The 18,454-nt window shown below is 44.6% G+C and overlaps 2 protein-coding genes across 2 annotated transcripts; both read right to left on the bottom strand.

Annotated features, from left to right (window-relative positions):
* Positions 1-400: 400 nt before the first annotated feature.
* On the bottom strand, positions 401-1,522 carry LOC134221549 (uncharacterized). The gene has a single exon (XM_062700741.1). It carries the CDS (start codon positions 1,520-1,522, stop codon positions 401-403), a length of 1,122 nt encoding a protein of 373 aa, XP_062556725.1.
* A 1,765-nt stretch (positions 1,523-3,287) lies between these two features.
* Positions 3,288-5,658, bottom strand: LOC134221550 (uncharacterized). The gene is made up of 3 exons (XM_062700742.1): positions 5,401-5,658; positions 3,789-4,763; positions 3,288-3,692 (listed from the first exon to the last, which is right to left on the bottom strand). The coding sequence occupies exons 1-3, from the start codon at positions 5,656-5,658 to the stop codon at positions 3,288-3,290; spliced, it is 1,638 nt and encodes a 545-aa protein (XP_062556726.1).
* Positions 5,659-18,454: the final 12,796 nt, after the last annotated feature.

Below are 18,454 nucleotides of genomic sequence, written 5' to 3' on the forward strand. Positions count from 1 at the left end.
TAAACAGACACTTTATTGGGCAACTAACAATACATTTATTACATTTACTACTTCTAATTTAACTTCTAATTAATTTCGGTGACCGGTCGAGCAAGATGGAAATAATGCTCCAACTTTCGGGAGGTGCTCTTTTATAAAGATAGATGGCGGGAAAATAAGGGTTCGTTTCTAATCGGAGCTTTTGAATCGATCTTAACCTATACAAAGCTACATATATGTGTTGAACGTCACAATACAATAACTTTACGCCTACCCTAATGCTAATACACACAAACAAACATTTATAGCAAACTCTTTACTACAACATAGCCGGCCACCTAAATTTGAAAGCTCGAATTTATATAAACAAACTATCACGATGCAGACGAACAGGAATGGCGTTATTTCACAAAACAATTACTTAATTATCTATATTTTCAGCTAACTGCGTATCGGAAATATCGGCTACGGCATTCATCGGTTGCTGGTCGAAATTAAGAGGAAAAATTCGGGTCACAGGTCGTTTGTAGGTTCCACTAGCTGTTCGCAAAGTTACGACCCTTACTACTCCGTCTGCTCCAGGATGAATTTGTTCGATGCGTGCAATAGGCCAATCGATGGTAGGTTTGCCGTCCTCCTGAACAAAAACAATTTGGCCGATGTGGACATCAATGGGAAGTGTTGTTTTCTCTCGACGATGGTTCAGTTCTGTGAGGTATTCTTTCCTCCAGCGATCCCAGTGCTGCTGGACCAATTTTTGCAACTGTTGGTAGTGGTTTAGTCGGTTGGTGGGAATTTGCACGTAGTTTGGTTCCGGGAGGCTTATAAGCGGTGCCCCGATGATGAAATGACCGGGAGTGAGGACATCTAGCTCAATAGGATCGATGGATAAGGACGTAAGCGGTCGGCTGTTCATGTTTGCCTCGATTTGTGCTAGCACTGTTGCGTAGTCTTCGTAGGACAGCTGCGTTTTTCCGAGCACTTTTCTCAGTGTTGTTTTCGCGGTTTTCACAGCGGCCTCCCATAGACCGCCGAAGGTTGGTGCTCTTGGCGGAATGAAGTGCCACTGAATTCGGTGTTTGCTGCATTCTCGGTTGATTGATTCTCTGGTGTGTTTCGCTTCGAGAAGACGGTATAATTCGGTCAACGTATTCGACGCCCCTTGAAAATTTGTACCGTTGTCCGAATGGATTTCTGCTGGCATCCCGTGGTGTGCGATGAAGCGACGTAAGGCTGCAATAAAGGCCTCTGTGGATAGGTCACAGACCAATTCCAGATGCACGGCTTTGGAGGCGAAACAAACAAATACGGCAATGAATGCCTTCCGTGGTGCTGCTCGTCGGTGCGCTGGTTTTAAGTAAACGGGTCCGCAGTAGTCCACTCCAACTACGGTGAAAGCTCTACATGGTGCTGTGCGGGACTTTGGCAATTGGCCAACGGGTTGAGAAACTGGAGCAGGGTTTAGGCGATAGCATTGCGGACATTTGCGACACACAAAATTGGCGATTGTCTTTCCGTTAACTGAGCAGAATTTTTGATGCATTGTACCTAAGGTCATGCGAGAACCGCAATGCATGCATTGGTCGTGATAATACTGTGTAATGAGGCGTGTGAGTGGGTGCAATTTTGGTAAAATTATAGAGTGCTTTGTATTGTAGTTCTCGGAGGAGTGTTCAAATCGTCCACTGAGTCGAATGATTCCCTTTTCGTCAAAGAACGAGCGAAGTAGTTTCAATGACGACTTTTTGGAAACGGTTCGCGTTTTTTCCTAGTTTACGCTCATCTGCAAACATTTCCTGTTGCCCCAACTTCGATAATGTTCCCTTAGATTGCTCCAGCTCTCCTAGTGATGCGAATAGGTTTGGGTGGCAACTATGTTTGCGACGACATCGATTCACAAAACAAAGATCCAAGGCAGTAATCCGAAGTAAACGCCAAAAGTTTGAATAGCGGTGAAACAAAAAGTTATGCTCTGGTGCTTGTTGAATCACGAGTGCTGTTTTACGACGCTCCAGTAGATCCTCCGGTGGCGTACCAGTTACGTGTTTAGGCCATTATTCCTCCTCTTTTGAGAGCCATGACGGACCGCAGCGCCACACAGTGGCGACGGAAAAAAAACTTGAGGAAGCATTCCACGTGAAATGTAGTCAGCCGGGTTTTCAGTTCCTTTCACGTGATTCCAGCTATGCCCGTGGGTTAATTGTTGAATCTCGGCTGTCCGATTCCCGATGAAAGTTTGCCAAGTGTTGGGCGGTGCCTGAATTCAATGAAATGTGACCATCGAAACTGACCAGAATCAACAAGAGATTGCTTTCATCCTGAGTGCTGCTGAAACTTTAGCGTACAGTTTTGCTTCCAGGAGTGCAGCACAGAGCTCAAGCCGCGGTAGGCTAACGCGCTTGAGTGGTGCTACCCGTGATTTGGCCGCTATGAGCTCGATTTTGATTTGTTTCGCCTTGTCGATGGAGCGTGCATAGATGCAGGCCCCGTACCCAATTTCCGATGCATCGGTGAATACATGGAACTGTATAGAAATATAATCTGGCAGGAAGATGAAGCGAGGTACCTTGTAGTCATTCAGACATGGCAACTGTGCAACGAAATCCATCCATTTACTTGCGATTTCCTGCGGAACTGGATCGTCCCATTCAACAGCGGTAAGCCAAAGATGCTGCATTCGGATTTTTGCCCATGCGATGACTGGCGAAACCAGTCCAAGCGGGTCGTACAGCTTGGCAATCGCAGAAAATATCTTGCGTTTTGTCCAAATACATTCTTCTGACGATGGTTGAACCTCGATGCACAGGTAGTCTGGTTTTGTTTCCCATCCAATACCAAGCGTTCTTATTCTCTGATCTTCTCCAAAGTGTAGAGTTGTTTCGCCAACAAGAGCCTCGGTAGGAATGTTTTCAAGACATCCGGATTATTCGAAGACCATTTCCGAAGCTCTAGACCTCCTTCTTTCAACAAATCTTGCACTTCTTTTTGCAGCAGTATTGCCTTTTCCACCGTGGGGGCACCCGACAGGAAGTCATCCATATAAAAATCTTCTTCCACGGAGCTGGAAGCATTCTCGTATTTTTCGCCAAAATCCAACGACAATTGTTTCAGCACCCGAGTAGCGAGAAACGACGACGGGGACAAACCGTAAGTGACAGTTTGTAGCTCGTAAACCGCTATTGGTTGCAAAGGATCGAATCGCCAAAGAATTCGTTGGAGCGGTTTATCGTCATCATGGATCCGAATTTGACGGTACATTTTTGCAACGTCCGCCACCAGGGCAATGGCATGTTTCCGGAAACGAATCATTAGTTCAAGTAGTTCTTCTTGAATAGTAAGTTCGTGGAAGTTTTCTCTGATCCATTGGAGACCACACGTATCTTCGTCGTAGAACTTGTTTCCTTAAATACAGGATGGTGTGGAAGATAGCACACAGTTTTGCCTTCATCCAAGCTTGAGTCATCCGCCAATCCAATGTACTTCATGTTGCCCAGCTCAATGTACTCCATCATGAAATCACTATACTGCGATCTCAGACCACAATTCAGTTTCAATCGCCTTTCAGTGTGATGAAATCTTAGGAGAGCCATTTGTTTCGATTCTCCAATCATCATACTATCGAAAATCATGTCCTTGGAGTACATCAAAATATATCTGCCAGTGTCATCACGAGAGACTCTGTTAAGGAAATGTGTCTCATAGTCCTCCTCTTCCTGTGAGCGTGATGTTTTGACCGTAAATTCTTCCACTGCTCAAAACCTTGCGATTGCATTGTCCAAAGATTCCACCTTCGCAATATGGCAACTAACCCGCGACTGCCCTTCCATGCATGTAACCTCACCAGCTGCTACCCATCCGAATACCGTATTGACAAATACTGGGAGCGTATTGTCGAATTTACGAGCTTGCAACCGGCCACCATCGCTTATGTGGAATTCGTAGAAGTACTGGGTACCTAAGACCAAATCGATCGGACCAGAAACGTTGAAACCAGGATCAGCCAAAACCATATCAGCCGGAGGTTGCCATTCTCGCATCGGAATCGAGTATGATGGCTGATTTTCAGTGAGCTGCTCCAACACCAGAAATTCCATTGAAGTTGAGAAATTCTCCGTCCGAGAAGAAATTGTAGTGGAGACTTCATAAGCCGTGCGATTTCGTGATCGACCAATACCAGTTATTTCCACCTTTTTGTCCCGTCGTGAAAGTTGAAGTAGCTTGCAGAGATTTGCCGACATCAAGTTGGCCTGTGATCCGGAGTCTAGAAGCGCCCTTGCCTGATGTATCCTTCCCCAAACGTCCTTCACATTTAGCAACACCGTGAGCAAAAATATATGCGATTTTGAGTGCCCTATCGCCGAATTGGATGAAATTAGTGCCATCGAACTAGAAACAGATTCACCAGAGTTCGAAGCACCGCCATTTGATGATGATGTAGAAGGGTTTCCGTTTTCATTCGTTGCCAGAACCGTGGAACCAGAACCAGGAAATCCAGGATGCAACAACGTGTGGTGCTTCTTCGAACACGTTCTGCAACGATATTTTGACGGACAGTCCCGTGCCAAGTGATTCCTACCAAGACAATTACTGCAGAGCCGCTTGGAGTTGGTGAGCTGCAGCCGTTTGTCCACTCCTAAATTAGCGAAGGTTGGGCACTGAGTAATCCAATGATTTTCCTTACAGGCGAAGCAGTTTGGTGACTTCGTTTCAGTCGCCGAGTTGACCGAAACTTTCGTGGGACGGAATTTACTAACGCTAGTGGATGTTGCCGTTGAAAACATACGCTGATCGACCGAGACCGCATCTAATACCCGAGTTTTTTGAGAAAATCGACCAACGACCCAAACGACGGTTCCTTTTCTGGCGACACATTTTCTTCCCACCGCTTCTGAATAACCTCCTCCAGTTTTGAAACCAATAAATGGACTAACATAGCTCCCCAACCACTCGTTCTTTCACCTAGCTGGTCCAGAATTTTGGTGTTGCGCTCGAAACAATCAATTAGATCGTGCAGACCAGCAGCTGATTCCTTCTTCATCCTAGGGTACTCGAACAACGCGTTGAGATGACGTTTTTGAGGAGATAATTGTTAGAAAACCGATCGACCAAAACCTCCCACGCAACCCTATAATTAGCCTCACTCATCGCATATGAATCAATCACCTTTAAAGCGTCACCTTTCAACGAGGCACGCAGATAATGGAACTTCTGTATGTCCGTGAGCTCTGTCGAAGAGTCAATCAAAGCTACATAAATATCGTGAAACGGAAGCCAATTTTGAAAGTTGCCATCGAACTCCGGCAAATTGATTTGTGGAAGTCGTACGGAGGCTTGGACGTTTGGGACATGGTTCGTGTGCGCATTGGATGTGTTTAGTGTCACTTGACCTTGCTGTACCTTTCTTGCCAACCCTGCTCTTACCTCAAAGTACTTTCTTTCGAATTCGGCCCTGAGTTGATGGTGCTCTGGCATGTTCTCCTCATTGTCCTCCATGCTCTCGATGTCGTTCTGTAGATCCTCGAAATCATTCCACTTTTGCTCGAGTTTCTCTAACCGAATGTTGACCGACTGCTCATCGAACTCCTTGGTGTTTTTCAGGTACTGTTCAATCCGGTCCATGAACTCGAGAACGCTGTCTCTGTTGCGTATCAAGCTCTTGAGTTTCTTCGACGTCGACATCTTGCTTGCACCGAACGGAATTCACAAGATCACCAAAGAGCTGTGGAAATATAACCAGGGAAGCACCTTCCAGAGAAAGTATATTTGATGGACAGGGACTCACCTGGTGAGCCTGTCTTACAGGCCTTGTATACTATATAATATAATCTCTGGGCAGCAAAGTCTACACCGTCAGCAACACCACACGAGCTGTAAAATTTAACAAGCGAAGCACCCTCCAGAGAAAAGTATTTGATTGGACAGGAACTCACCTGGTGAGCCCGTCTAACAGGCCTTGTACAATAATACAATCTCTGGGATCAATGGTCCACACCGCCAGCAACACCGTACGAGAGCTCGAGAGCTGTAAAATTAAACCAGCGAAGCACCTTCCAGAAAAAAGTACGTTTGATGGACAGGGACTCACCTGATGAGCCTGTCTTAAAGGCCTTGTATACTAATATTCTGGTCAGCAAACACCGCCGGAAACACCTTTCGAGCGTTAATGCGCCTTGCACAGAGCCGTCCACTACGTTAGCGTTAAGGGAGTCCTAGATTGTTCTTCCTCACCCACCAGTAGTCCAAGATGCACGTTGAAGAATCCGGCCACCGAAAACTCCGTCGAAGTAGTTTTAGAAATAGAACCAAGAAATGACCAGGTAGAGATGAATATAGAAGTGTAATTCGTTGGACAGGTCCTCACCTGGTAGGCCTGTCTAACAAGCCTTGAATAATTATTCAATCTCTCCTTGAAACCAACTCCAAAAACTGCTATGGCTGCGCCCAATAGTTCCAGATATGTGATTTTCGTGATGGCAGCTCGAGTGAATTCACGATTATAGCTATGGCGCCTTTCACCTTTGTAGTCGCCGAGAATGGCGCCAAACCAATTGTCTGTTGATCCAAAGGGCTTATTAGCGTCGGTAATTTCCAAAGAAACGCTATCCTGGTCACGGCACCAATGTTGTGACCCCGGAAATAGCGTTCTAGCACCAAACTCCGACACATAGCACGCCTTTACCGGTGTGATAATCGTGCAATAATTGCAACGCACAAACGGGTTCTGTTCTTCGGTTTAAAGCTTTTGAAACAAACTTTACAGCACTTTAACGGGTTTACAAACTGTTTATTTGCTTTAAACACTTATTACTACTAAACAGACACTTTATTTGGCAACTGACAATACATTTATTACATTTACTACTTCTAATTTAACTTCTTATTAATTTCGGTGACCGGTTGAGCAAAATGGATAATGATCCAACTTTCGGGAGGTGCTCTTTTATAAAGATAGATGGCGGGAAAATAAGGGTTCGTTTCTAATCGGAGCTTTTGAATCGATCTTAACCTATACAAAGCTACATATATGTGTTGAACGTCACAATACAATAACTTTACGCCTACCCTAATGCTAATACACACAAACAAACATTTATAGCAAACTCTTTACTACAACACTTTAAATGACGTGTGCACAATTAAATTACATCCAAATTTGCTTAAAATTTAGCAGGATTATTAAAATGGCAAATGCAATCGTTTAAGCATAGGGGGGCAAAAAAGTCAAAATTTGAATCACTCTAATACTGATGTTTGAAAAATAACATTTCCCCATAGAGACACCGTGACCAAGGTTTACAAACGGAACAAGTTTGTCTCAAAAGCATCCGCCATGGTCTTAATCGATGTCGAGAAGGCATTTGACAATGTATGGCATGATAGCCTGGTGTACAAAGTACATCGCTATAATGTTTCCAGCTACCTGGCGAAAATCATAAACAATTATCTGTCGGCATTCCGGATCTCCTTCAACGGAGCGAGCTCGTCTCCCAGGGCAGTATCCTGAAGACCCTGCTGTTTTATCTGTTCATCTCCGACATGCCAGAACCTCCCAGAGACGGCATTCTGTCTCTGTTCTGAAGAATACGGTTGCTGTCTACCAGCAAATCATCCTCCCCGTGATCGACTATGGCATGCCGGTCTGGGAGAGCTGCGCAAAAACGCATCATCTGAAACTCCAACGCTTCCAAAACAAGTTCCTGGGGATGATTCTCAACACCCCTCCCAGGACACGAACATCTGAGGTCCACCGTCTGGCCGGGATAAAATCTCTGAACGAACGCTTTGGTGAGTGCAAGGAGAGGTTTTGCGCCCGTTTTCTCGGACCAGCAAATGATTAGGGCGCTCGTTCCAATTTAGCTTAACAAATTTTTATCTAAATAGTAGTGTAAATAGGTTAAAAATTGTAGATTTAAGACACAAAAAACTGAAGTTTATAATAGTAATATTTTCAAATTGAAATGATATTTTTTCGAATTTCTCAACAAATAAAAATCAAAGATGAGGGACCACAAGGTCAAACACTTAAGTTGTACAAATTAATGTAACACATGAATTGATGTTGGCTTCAATAGCAATCAGGTTGTTGCTGTTTGCGATTGAAACGAAATATCATTTTGGAAAAGAAGAAAAAGGATTAATAATGTGCATTTTGAATTTCTCATAGTCATAGCATAGCAACTAATCTGAAGTAAAATTCGTGTGGGAAAATTTCATTGAACGCCAAGAATTCGCCACAGTTACAAGCGGTTGGATTTTGGAAAAATTCACCCAGCTTAACTTTCTTCCAATATAATGGTGGTCCTGAAAAGAACCAATTTATTTTCCATGTGTCCAATCACTATCAGCAACCACCGCCACCCCACGCCATCGATGTGGCAGCCATTGTCGCTGGAATCGCTATCCGGCGCCATAGTCCGCTCTCCGCTCGACGGGCGCCTCCGATGCTGACTCAGTGCTAACGACGGAGCATCATGTTCACTCTCCGGGAATGCTTAATGCGCGCAATCGAAACACGGGTGTTTTTATGCATAGGGAAAATCAATCGGTGGGCCAAAATGACCGTCACTTACATCAAGCTGAGGTTCGTGCTGGGATTCATGTTGTGACGAGTGCGTTCATCGGGGCGCCCCCCGAAAGCTTTGAAAGCCAAGTAGGAATATGTGTGAGGAGAATGAACGAGATAAGGCAAACTGTCAGAAAGATCGTGATAAGCGATAGGCATTGCAAGTCATTGTTTTAATGGTGATGCAGATTACATGCAGGATTGTAAAATGAATTCTTTATTATATACTACTTAGAAACTAAATTAATTAATTAATTACAGATTAATACCTAAATTAAAGTAGAACTGTAAAATATAAAAGTTATTGTGAATTAAAATTACCAAGTACGAGACCAATTGTCAGTACGAATTGTTGTCATAGTCCTGCATATAATTGACTGATCATTAAAATTTACAGCTTTGAGCTGATCTCATCAGGGCAAATTGATGAGTTTTGCTGAAAAGACCTCCGAAAAGTAACCCCACCCGTAGCAACCCATAACAATCTCAAAGAATTGGTGCCAAACCGGTGCCAGCATGTAGCAAGGATCTTTTATTCGCCAGACTCGATCGAAAACCCGAGCGATGCAAGATGCGGTTACCAGGCGTTCCCAACCCACTGGTAATGATGGTGCACAGGAGCAATTGAACGACACGGAGCCAAGCGGTGAGTTCGAACCGTCGGTTATTGATATTGAGAACTGTGATGATCACGATTGCGCGAAATGTACGCGGCCCAACAACGCCGAGTTGTATATGGTAAAGTGCGGAGATTGCAAGCACTGGTACCATTTTTCGTGCGCGAAAATGGATAAAGCTACAGCGCGATCCAAGGACTACATCTGTGCGAAATGTCTGTCGAAGGTTCCCCTGCCCCCGCCGGCTCCAGGACCGGAGGATCCAGCGTTTCAAGTTTGCGAAGAACCCAAATCGCCAGAGATCTTCAGCGGTTGGAGGAAGAAAGGTTGCTGGTCGAGAAAGCTGTGTGGTCTCAAATGGCCGGAGCGAATTGTTATGACAGCAGCTCTCCGTGGGTGCGTGTGCATGCCACGGAGGTCTGACCAGAAGATGACGAGTCATGGCGTGCTGCGCACTGATCGACACGCTGAGGTGTTAATGTATAATCACACTCTGATGGTAATATACTCAAACCCCACATTTCCCTTCTTCTCTCATTAAAAAAAAGGCAAAAAAAAAATTCCTCTAGCATAGAACGCATTGATTTTTTTAAAAGTTATTTGCGCGAGACTAAGATGAACATATTGCTTTTGAGAAACCTTTTGAGAAAATTTCCTTTGAAAACTGAACTCCAAAATAAACTTGTATGATCATCGTGGTTTTCAATCGCAGAACAACGAAATTCAAGTCAATAGGTTGTATCATTAAAATGTTAAACTAAATTGGTAATTGATCTCACAAAAACATTTTACATTGTAGCAATAATCTAAATATCTTATACCGTCCATTAAATCCAACTATCAGCTTCATATATAGTAATACCAGCAAGCTGACTTTCAACATATCGATGTTGAACTTGCTAACAACCGCTTAGAACATGTGTTCCCAAACTGTGGGCCGCGACTCCCAGGGAGGTCGTGGGCTGATCAATGATGGGTTGCGAAAGACGAATCTTGATTCATTATTTTGCCCCAATTTTGTCCCACAAATCTATCACAGCCATTAGATTTGGATCTATGTAGTGAATGGAGAACAATAAATTTTGAGATTTTGTCAAATACAATGAAATCCAAAAAATTCAAATCCAATCCAAATTCAATCCAATTCTAATAGAAATCCAAGCCACTTTCAATCCAATTCCAATCAACATCCAATCCTAATCCAATCTGAATCCGTTCCAAATCCAAATACAATCAAATTCAATTCTAATCCAAATCTAAATCAAATCCAATTCAAATCCAGTCCAAATCCAATCCAAATCCAATCCATATCCAATTCAAATCCTTCCAATCAAATCTAAATTCAAAAAATCTAATCCAAATCCTATCTAAATCCAATCCAATCCAAATCCATTCCACATTCAATACAAAACCGTCCCACATCCTTTCCAAATCCAATGCAATCAAAATCTAATCCAAATACGATCCAAATCCAGTCTAAATCCGTTCCAAATCCAAATCCAATCAAATGCAATTCTAATCCAAATCTAAATCAAATTCAATCCAAATCTAACCAAAATCTAATCCAAATCCAATTCATATCTGTCGTATTCCAGCCGAAAACGGCTGAATGGAACCCGCCGTTGAAGAGCGGTGCGACTGTTCGTTTTAAAATTCGACAACAAACTGACGGTGCAATCTTCGTCGTTGCTACTCAACCCGATGGCGCTACCAACACCATCTCACACTGCGGTGGCAGCAATGCGTTAGCATTGCCATACCCCGCCGCGCAACCTCTCTTAGCCCCTCACAAGCTACCGATTCATTGGCGCACGCTTAAATGAAGCAAAGTTCGTCAGTATATTTGTATATTTGATTGCTTATGTTTAATGTACTATCCGCAATAGCATAATCAATTCATAGTCTAGAATCACTTATACAAACTGAAATCATTAGCCGTTTACTCTGAATACTACATCTTTCTCCTTCCCTACTCTTTCAACTTTGTAAGAATATGATTTCAATTTTATAAATACTGCATTATACGGAAAAATCATTTCCAAATTGCTTCAAAATAAATTCAAACAATTCTTAATATTGTAGTACCAACAACATCTAATGCAAAGAAGAACAAACTTGATATGTTTAGTACCGTCATATTTTTGCTAAAAACTAATAATGATTGTGGGTCACATTTTAATTTTTTTTCGGAATTCTACTTGCTCCTGCACAATTCGGAATACACTAAAAATGACTCGGAGTCCTGCTCGGTACTCGCAAAGAGCAATCCTCTATAGAACTTGCAAACGTAGTCCTACGTCAACATTCTTTGGAGTTTTACTCACTCTGGAATAAATAAAAAAACGCTTCGGAGTCCATTTGCAAAATGTATTCCTTCATAGAAGCCACAGACGTAATCCTATGTCAACATGTCTCGGAGTTCTATTCGCTCCGAAACGAACAAAATTGTCTCGAGTCCTGCTCTGCATTCGTGTGGTCTTCTACAGAATACCCAGACGAACATGTCTTGGAGTTGCATCGGAGTCCTGCTCTGCATTCGCAAAGTATACTCTTCTATAGAATACACAAACGATGTCCTACCTCAAAATGCCTTGGAGTTCTACTCGCTCCGGAATAACCAAAAATGCTTTGGAGTCCTTGACATTCGCAAAGTTTACTCTTCCATAGAATACACAGACGTATTCCTACGTCAAAATGCCTCGGAATTTTTTTTTACTCGCTTCGGAATGAACACAAAATGGAATAAACACAAATTTTCTTGGAGTCGTGCTCTGTATTCGCAGAGTGTGGTCCTCTATAGCATACCCATACGTAGTCCTACGTCAACATGCCTCGGAGTTCTGCTCGTTCCGGAATAAACAAAAATCCTCGGAGTGCTTCACATTCACAAAGTGTACTCTTGTATGGAATACACATACGTAGTCCTACGTCAATATGCTTCGGCGTTCTACTCGCTTCAGAATAAACACGAAAATGCCTCGAAGGTCGGCTCGCATTCACAAAGTGTACTCCACATAATACACAGACGTAGTCCAGCGTCAACATGTCTCGAAGTTCCACTCGCTTCGAAAAAGAAACAAAAAAGGTCTAGGGATCTTGCAATGCATTCGCAAAGTGTACTGCTCTATAGAATACCCAGATGCAGTCGTACGTAAAAATGTCTCTGATGTTTACTCGCTCCGAAATGAACACAAAATGCCTTGGAGTCCTGCTTTGTATTTTCAAAGTAACCTTTTTTTTTGTTAAATACACAGACGTAGCCCTACTTCAATACGCATCGAAGTTTTACTCGCTCGGGAATAAACACTAAAATTCCTCGAAGGTCTGCTTCGCATTCACAAAACGTACTCTACAGACGTAATCCTACGTCAACATGCCACGGAGTTCTACTCGCTCCGGAATTAACAAAAATTGTCTCGGACACCTGCTCTGTATTCGCAAAGTGTGGTCCTCTATAGAAAACCCAGACGTAGTCCTACGTAAACATGCCTCTGATTTCCACTCGCTCCGGAATCAACAAAAAATGCCTCGGAGTCCTTCACATTCGGAAAGTGTACTCCTCTATAGAATACACAGCCGAAGTCCTATGTCTACGGAATGAACACAAAATGTCTTGGAATCCAGCTTCGCATTTGCAAAGTGGTCACAGACGTAGTTCGACGTCAACATGCCTCGGAGTTTTACTCACATTCACAAAAAAATGCCTCGGAGTCTGCATTCGCAAAGTGTACCCACATGCAGTCCTACGTCAAAATGTCTCTGATGTTTACTCGCTCCGGAATGAACACAAAATGCCTTGGAGTCCTGCTTTGCATTTTCAAAGTGTGTTCGCATTCACAAAATAAAATGCCTCGGAGACCTGCTCGCTCCGGAATAAACAAAAAAGAAATGCCTCGGAAACCTGCTCGTTCCGGAATAAACAAAAAAAAAATGCCTCGGAGTCTGCATTCGCAAAGTGTACCCACATGCAGTCCTACGTCAAAATTTCTCTGATGTTTACTCGCTCCGGAATAAACACAAAATGCCTTGGAGTCCTGCTTTGCATTTTCAAAGTGTGTTCGCATTCACAAAATAAAATGCCTCGGAGACGTGCTCGCTCCGGAATAAACAAAAAAGAAATGCCTTGGAAACCTGCTCGTTCCGGAATAAACAAAAAAAATGCCTCGGAGACCTGCTCGCTCCGGTATCTTCTATTCTATCCTCGGGAGACCTGCTCGCTCCGGGATCATGTTTTATTAAATACTCGAAGACCTGCTCGCTTCGGTATTTTTTTTTCTATGATTTCGGAGACCTGCTCGCTCCGAAATCCACAACATGAGAGCATACTTACCATTTAGTAACTAGCACATTAATGGATGTGGCAAGCACCATTTTCATGCGCTAGTTACAAATATAAAACCAAACACTACCGACTGCGACATGTCGTATTCCAGCCGAAAACGGCTGAATGGAACCCGCCGTTGAAGAGCGGTGCGACTGTTCGTTTTAAAATTCGACAACAAACTGACGGTGCAATCTTCGTCGTTGCTACTCAACCCGATGGCGCTACCAACACCATCTCACACTGCGGTGGCAGCAATGCGTTAGCATTGCCATACCCCGCCGCGCAACCTCTCTTAGCCCCTCACAAGCTACCGATTCATTGGCGCACGCTTAAATGAAGCAAAGTTCGTCAGTATATTTGTATATTTGATTGCTTATGTTTAATGTACTATCCGCAATAGCATAATCAATTCATAGTCTAGAATCACTTATACAAACTGAAATCATTAGCCGCTTACTCTGAATACTACAATATCCAATTCAAATCCATTCCAATCAAATCCAACCAAATTCTAATCCAAGTCCTTTCGAATTCCAAATCATTTCCTATCCATTCAAAGTAATATAATGATAGGATATTAAGCAATTCATAATGGTTTGTTCAATCTAACATATTTTTATCCAAATTCTAAAAGCCAATGTGGGATTCTGCTAGGTGGGTACATGCGTACAAGTAGTTTGGGAACATCTGGCCTAGGATATATTTATCTAAAATTTCGCAGAGATATCATACATAAATGGGGCCGGGCCGAGATAATATATTAAGCCTTCCAAACAACTTTGTAGCATACGATAGATCTCCATATCTCTCCGATGTACACTAAAGTCGCTAAGTTATACATTTCAAACTAAATTTATTTTAACCAAAATAAATGCTTCCATGACCACCTTGGGATTTTCTAGATTGTCAATTTTTTCTCGGCAGTCTCCCAGACACGCCTTGTGGTATTGCAAACCACAAACCAGCGGTCTCCCATGCTTTGTGATTTTTCAAACCACAATCTATTTTCCAGCGGTCTGCCAGACACTATTTGTGATTTTCCAAACCACAATCCATTTTCCAGCGGTCTTCCAGACGCGCTTTGTGATTTTCCAAACCACAATCCATTTTCCAGCGGTCTTCCAGACGCGCTTTGTGATTTTCCAAACTACAATCCATTTTCCAGCGGTCTTCCAGACGCGCTTTGTGGTTTTCTAAATCACAATCCATTTTCCAGCGGTCTTCCAGACGCGCTTTGTGATTTTCCAAACCACAATCCATTTTGCAGCGTTCTTCCAGACGCGCTTTGTAGCAATACAAACCCATTGCCTTTTGTTTTTTAATCATCAGATATTTTAACACATTAGCACATTACCAATTGAATTCAACTCACCTTTTGAAATCAGCGTCAGGATCCAACAAATAACCTGGCAGGATCGCCAAAATGTGTGGCCCCAAATGGTCGGAGCGAATTGTTATGACAGCAGCTCTCCGTGGGTGCGTGTGCATGCCACGGAGGTCTGACCAGAAGAGGACGAGTCATGGCTTGCTGCGCACTGATCGACACGCTGAGGTGTTAATGTATAATCACACTCTGATGGTAATATACTCAAACCCCACAAAAGCTATGACCGAAAAGCTGGAGAGGGAGAAGGAATACTTAGCCCGAAAGCATGAGCTGCTTCGTCAGCAGGACGAAGATGCGGCAAGTATGCGCAGCGGCCAAAGCATTCCAAGTCAAGCGGGCAGTCGAGAGAAGGTTGAAGCCTGGTTCAAGAAACAGCAGATATCCTGTGGATCGAATCGTCTGGACATCCATGAAGCCCCATCAAGTCAACCCGCAGTACCAGCTGGGTCATCAACTCCCCTAGAAATCAGTGACGTCACTGAGGTTGTTTTCCAGCGAGCTGCAGCTGGAGTCACAGAATCGATACCCCGCACTACCGGCAGCATTTCCGTCGGAGATAGCCCAGGAGTGGAAGATGTAAATCAACTACCAGATCTGCCGCAACGAAATGCAGACCGACAGTCGAATGACCCTCTTCTACCTATGATGAACATCCAACCGTTCATTCATCTTCTTGCCGAAGTCGATTCTACCAAGTCTGATGTTGCCCCGGTTTCAAACCCTACGAAATCAAGCAAGATCTCTCCCAAGCTGATCGGAAATCCTCTACCGTACGCTGTATGGCGGCAACAGACGAGTGAGCTGCAGCGCCGAGAGCAACGTGAACGGGAGCTCGTTCTGCTTCTGAAGCGTGCCGAGGATCAGCGAGGACAGGATAGACAACGGTTGCAAGACATCGAAGCTATTCTGCAACGGCAGCAAGACGTCGAGAGGCAGCATCAGAAAGAGAACGACGTACGGAGGAAACGCGAAGTGGACCTAGTCAACCGACTCAAGCTTTACGAACAACAGTATGCTCTGGAACAATCGAGACGAGATGATGAGAAGCAAAAGTTCTTGGCGAGGGAAAGCAGCTGGTTGAGCAACTGGAGTTACTGTGTCTGTAGAGTGTGCAACTACCGGCAGCGGAACAGGTCGAAGAATCTCTGATAGCATCCCGCCAACATGGTTTGCCCGTGAGTACCAACCCGCTCACGGCTCCGGTAGGTGACCTACATGTAGATGGGGGAACAATGTAGAGCCAAATAGACCGATTATCCAGAATAACAGAGTAGGGTCACCCCAAGCGCAATCTGTAACTCCAAAGCTAGGGGTAAGTAAATTTGTTAAGACAGGAACAGTTCGCACCGAACCCTTCTCCGGGCCAGAGAGGCTTTGAGTCCGCCTATCAACAACTGGTGATACTGGGACTTACACCGCAGCAACTGGCAGCAAGGCAAATCATCTCGAGAGAGCTTCCTGTATTCAGCGGCGACCCCGTCGAGTGGCCGCTTTTCATCAGTAGCTACAATCATTCCACCGAGGCGTGTGGCTACACTTCTTCAGAAAACTTGCTGCGTTTACAACGATCCCTGAAAGGAGCCGCTAAGGAAGCAGTCAGCAGTTTTCTCTTGCATCCGTCAACCGTTCCGCAGATTTTGTCCACCCTTCAGACGTTGTACGGAAAACCGGAGCACATCGTCCACAATCTAGTGGCCACAGCTCGTGGTATGGCCGCTCCCAAGGCAGAAAGGCTGGAGACGCTGATCCAGTTTGGTTTGTCCGTACAAAACCTGTGCGGTCACCTGAAAGCGGTGAGAATGGAGAACCACCTTTCGAACCCTATCCTTCTCCAAGAGCTCGTCGACAAGCATACTAACATAAAATTCAACTGGGCGCTGCACCAAGACACTCTAGCGGTGGTTGATTTGAACGCCTTCAGCGACTATATGGGGAAGGTCACCGCGGCTACGAGTGGCGTTACACACTTCTGCATTGCTGCGAAGCCAACGAAGGACGAGAAAGTGAAGTTGAAGGATAAAGCGTTTGTGAACGCGCACGCTACGTACGAGCGTAAGGAATCGGAGCAATCTACCAATGCGGCTACTAGTGATCGCCGAGAGCCAAGCAAGAACACTAGAGGCAAGGGAGGTGAAGCAAACAAGTTCTGTCCCATGTGCAACGGTCACGACCACACGGCTGCGACCTGTGCAGCGTTCAAGAAGCTTTCCGTGAATGGTCGATGGAACTTTGTCAAGGACAATAAACTTTGCCGCTGATGTCTGATTTCTCACAATCGCTGGTCATGCTGGGCGAGGTTTGTGGAATCAACAGCTGCGAGAAACGTCACCATCGTCTACTTCACTCTGAGCCTACCAAGAAACAGTCGGTGAATTCTTCCGATCGCTGGACTTCGAGCAGCTAGCAAAGGAGTTCAAACACTTGCGAAACCTACCGGTCAAGAGTTTCCAAAGAGCCGTTCCTGGATTGCTGATAGGACTGAGTAATTCGCACCTGCTGACCACAACGAAGCTTCGAGAAGGTAACGAGAGCGAACCAGTCGCCGCAAAGACTCGCATTGGAAAGGTCGTATGTGGTCAGGTACGAGGGGGAGAACATTCGTTCCAGCACCGGCAGATGTATATATGCACAGATTCGCCGGATCAAGATCTCCATGATTACGTACGTGAGTTTTTCTCCGTGGAGAGCCTCGGAGTTTCTGTTGCTCCAAACCTGGAAGGGGATGAAGATCAACGAGCTCGCCGAATCCTCGAGGAGAAAACAATCCGGACGGCAGATGGGAAATATGAAACCGGGCTGCTTTGGAAAGAAGATTCCTTCGAATTCCCAGACAGCAGACAAATGGCTGAGCGACGATTGAAGTGCCTTGAAAGACGTTTGGAAAAGGATCCGCAACTTTGCAACAGCGTTCATCAGCAGGTGGCAGACTACGAGTCCAAAGGCTACATCCTCGTAGTAACGAAGGAAGAGATGGCAGAGTTCGACCCGCGGCGCACTTGGTACCTACCACTGGGCGTTGTCTTGAACCCAAATAAACCAGGAAAGGTAGGAGTCATTTGGGATGCAGCAGCAAAAGTGAGTGGCGTGTCGTTGAATACGACGCTCCTCAAAGGACCGGACCTATTAACTCCGCAGCTGTCGGTAACCTTCAAATTTCGTGAGCGAGAAGTGGCATTTTCCGGCGATATACAAGAGATGTTTCTTCAAGTCGGGATCAGAAAAGAGGATCGTAGCGCTCTGTTGTTCGTCTACCGCAATTCCCCAAGGGAACCCATGGTGACGATGGCGTCTGATGTCGCTATCTTCGGGGCAACGTGTTCTCCAGCGCAATCACAGTACGTGAAGAACCTAAATGCAAAGGAGAATGAGCAAGAATATCCCAGAGCAGCAGCGGCCATCAAGAATAAACACTATGTTGACGACTACTTCGACAGCGTCGACACAGAAGACGAGGCTGTTGAATTGGCGTTGGAAGTGGCGAAGGTACATCTTTGAGCGGGCTTTCGGATACGCAACTGGGTGTCGAACCGATCCTCGGTTTTGGACGCGATCGGTGAAGTGAGTCCAGATGATGATGATGAACG

The sequence above is a fragment of the Armigeres subalbatus genome, chromosome 3 (assembly GCF_024139115.2).
Source record: "Armigeres subalbatus isolate Guangzhou_Male chromosome 3, GZ_Asu_2, whole genome shotgun sequence".
Classification (NCBI taxonomy): domain Eukaryota; kingdom Metazoa; phylum Arthropoda; class Insecta; order Diptera; family Culicidae; genus Armigeres; species Armigeres subalbatus.

Coding starts and splice junctions, on each gene's coding strand:
- LOC134221550 (XM_062700742.1), bottom strand. CDS start 5,658: ATGTCGACGTCGAAGAAACTCAAGAGCTTGATACGCAACAGAGACAGC. Junction 4,764..5,400: donor TCGAAAGAAAGTACTTTGAG/GTAAGAGCAGGG, acceptor TCGGTCGATCAG/CGTATGTTTTCAACGGCAAC. Junction 3,693..3,788: donor GCATGGAAGGGCAGTCGCGG/GTTAGTTGCCAT, acceptor TCACGCTCACAG/GAAGAGGAGGACTATGAGAC.
- LOC134221549 (XM_062700741.1), bottom strand. CDS start 1,522: ATGCATCAAAAATTCTGCTCAGTTAACGGAAAGACAATCGCCAATTTT.